Source organism: Vigna unguiculata, chromosome 3, assembly GCF_004118075.2.
Source record: "Vigna unguiculata cultivar IT97K-499-35 chromosome 3, ASM411807v1, whole genome shotgun sequence".
In the NCBI taxonomy this organism is placed as follows: Eukaryota; Viridiplantae; Streptophyta; class Magnoliopsida; order Fabales; family Fabaceae; genus Vigna; species Vigna unguiculata.
The window spans coordinates 50,317,857-50,320,492 of NC_040281.1; the positions used below are offsets into that span (position 1 = coordinate 50,317,857).

Here is a 2,636-nt window from a genome sequence, read left to right on the forward strand (position 1 = left end):
ATATTTTTAAATGAAATCTTTTGTATAAGAATAAAATCAAAAAAAAAAAAATATATATATATATATATATATATATATATATATATATATATATATATATATATATATGTATGTGTGTGTATAGTATAATTCTTATGTGTATGGATTCTTTTATTAATGTATATGGATTTGATATAGTGCGTAAAAATACAAAATATAAGTAAAAGTTGTTTAAATTTAAGCAATAATATTCAAGAAATAAGAAACAATATAAAGTAGCCGATGATGAGAATAAAGGTGGCGTAAATTATATAAAAGTGAAAACTGAGTGTTGAAAGATTCTAAAAATTGTAACGATAAGAATGTTAAGCAATGAGACAAATAAGGAAGCGACAAATTCATACTTCAACAGTGTTTTGATTTAGAGCAATGTATCTCCATTTCTCTTTCTCCACAAAGTCTGCATCCAGGAACCTAGAAAGAAAAGCCCATAGTCTGTAAATATCTTCAAAGTTTGTCAAGAGACCCAGTGCAGCAGTCACAACATATATCCCAGATTCATGGCTACGTGTCTTCTTCGACAGGCCCAACCCTTCAACCTCAAAAGCTCTCTCCTCTTCATTCTTGTCCAAGAACCTTATATTTCTCAAAAATGAGCTATTTAAACATATGTTGTTCCTATCAGCTAGCTTCTGCACAAGTGCAGGATCAATTTTTTCCCCTTTCCAGTCAAATATATTAAATGCCACAGCAGGTCCACGGAAAGAACTTATCTTAGGACCATAAACCCTAATTAGGGAAAGCTTATTTTCATGATGCGGATGTTTAAGACTCATTAGAGCATTAACCAGCCAATTCACCAGATACTTGGTCCTGTTACTGATCAGTAATAAACCCACAGAGTCTGCATGGTCTAATCCTCTACATTGAATCTCTGAGCTTTCACTTTTAGTACCTAATCTGTTTCTATCCGTAGATGAGTCAAAGGGTGTGCTTAACTCTTCAATTTCTGATGTTGATGATGGCCCTTCTTGCGGATGAGCCGTTTCAGTTTCAATCACTGATTGTTCAGTCTCAGGTTTAAATGCTGGGACAAGGCTTATGATTCCTATGTTTGTGGCATTACAAGGATCTTTCAAAGCAGACACACTAGATTTTTTAACAAATAAGCAGCCAACACCCGAAGGGTTTTCACCAAAAACTTTGTAAAAGGAGCAAACCATAAAATCAGGCTTAAAAAGTAACATACCCAAGGTGTCCATTTCCTTAGGTTTCAACGCACACACATCAAGCAAGACGCACCACCCATTTTCCTGAGCCGTGGACATCCAAGCGTAGGAATATGGTGCTCCTGTTACCCTTGAATGAAGTGGGAAAACAAATAAACCACCCTTTCTCTTTTCCCTTTTATTCATGACCATTTTCTTTAGCTTCCTCCTCTGGATTCCGAGATTGGGCCAGGAGAATTCTGATGACAAGACACGCACCCCTTGCTTCTTGCAACTCTCAATCATCACATCCAATGCCTCGCTGCTATGGTCATACACTGTGAGGAGGCGTCTATTGGATTGAAATTGGAAAGAATCGGCAACAATTTTAAAAGCAGATACCTCATTGGCAATGAAAACCAGGGTGTATTCAGCTTCAGAGAGATTCATGAACGACATGATTCTCTTTCTGATTCTGGCTTCCAGTTCTGACTCGTGCCCACCGTAGAGAACCTGGGACTGCAAGTTCACCGACCTGTACGATATATCAAAGAAGGAGGCGTCTGGTGTAAAGTGCGACAATGACGAGGATGAAGAAGAGGAAACAGTTGAAGCACTGGGGCAAGGTCTCTGTTGCTGAGCGTAGGAGAAAAGGCCATATCCAGTGTAATCGAAGCAGGCATTGGAGTGGTTCAGGTGACGGTATTCTTGGGCTCGAATCTCATCAACCTGAGAAGTAGCAGAAAACTGAGGGAATGCTTTGGTGAAGCTGATGTATGAGTCGTGCAGAGATGGAAGGGAATCGGGGTTGGTGAATTGTGTGTGGGGGTGAAGGCTGGTGGATGTGGCTGCGACGAAATCATCGTGTGATGAAGTTACATTATTGACTTTAGGCTTATGGGTCCTCTCAGAGGCAAGAAATGGAGATGGGAAGCAGCCATTAAAGCAGGGTTGTGAGGCTGCTGCTGCTTCAGCACGAGACGAGTGCATTTTGGTTGTTTGGACTCGGTCTTCCCCTCAAATTTCAAAACATTGACTTACAAGTTTTGTTTTAAATGTAAATGGCTAAATAGTTCATGGTCGTTCAACCACCACATAGTTTGTGTCAGGAAAAGGTTTTAGGTCATACAATGTAGGGTTGACTATGCTTATGACAATACTCATTTCTTAACCAACAAAGTTGGGAAGTTCGTGACACATTTATTACTGAAGATGTTGTACTAGATTTGTTGATTAATGTGGTTAGAGATTACCGGTGAAGATCATTGTCCAATACAGCTGCGTCTGGAAGGGGCTGGTCCATAATTGTGTGGTGAGATCATCTCAGGAACCTTGCCATCTGAGCCGTCTTAGTCAAGATGAAAAGTGATTGTGGTGTTTTCTTAAGAAAGGGTAAAAAAACAAGCAAGGTTAATGGGTTTTGGGTTTGTTTTCACAGTAAAATAGCAC

The 2,636-nt window shown here is 39.2% G+C and overlaps 1 protein-coding gene across 1 annotated transcript; it reads right to left on the reverse strand.

Moving 5' to 3' along the window:
- Positions 1–286: 286 nt before the first annotated feature.
- On the reverse strand, positions 287–2,636 carry LOC114176373 (molybdenum cofactor sulfurase-like). The gene has a single exon (XM_028061413.1). The coding sequence runs from the start codon at positions 2,175–2,177 to the stop codon at positions 378–380; it is 1,800 nt and encodes a 599-aa protein (XP_027917214.1). The 5' UTR covers positions 2,178–2,636; the 3' UTR covers positions 287–377.

Coding starts and splice junctions, on each gene's coding strand:
- LOC114176373 (XM_028061413.1), bottom strand. CDS start 2,177: ATGCACTCGTCTCGTGCTGAAGCAGCAGCAGCCTCACAACCCTGCTTT.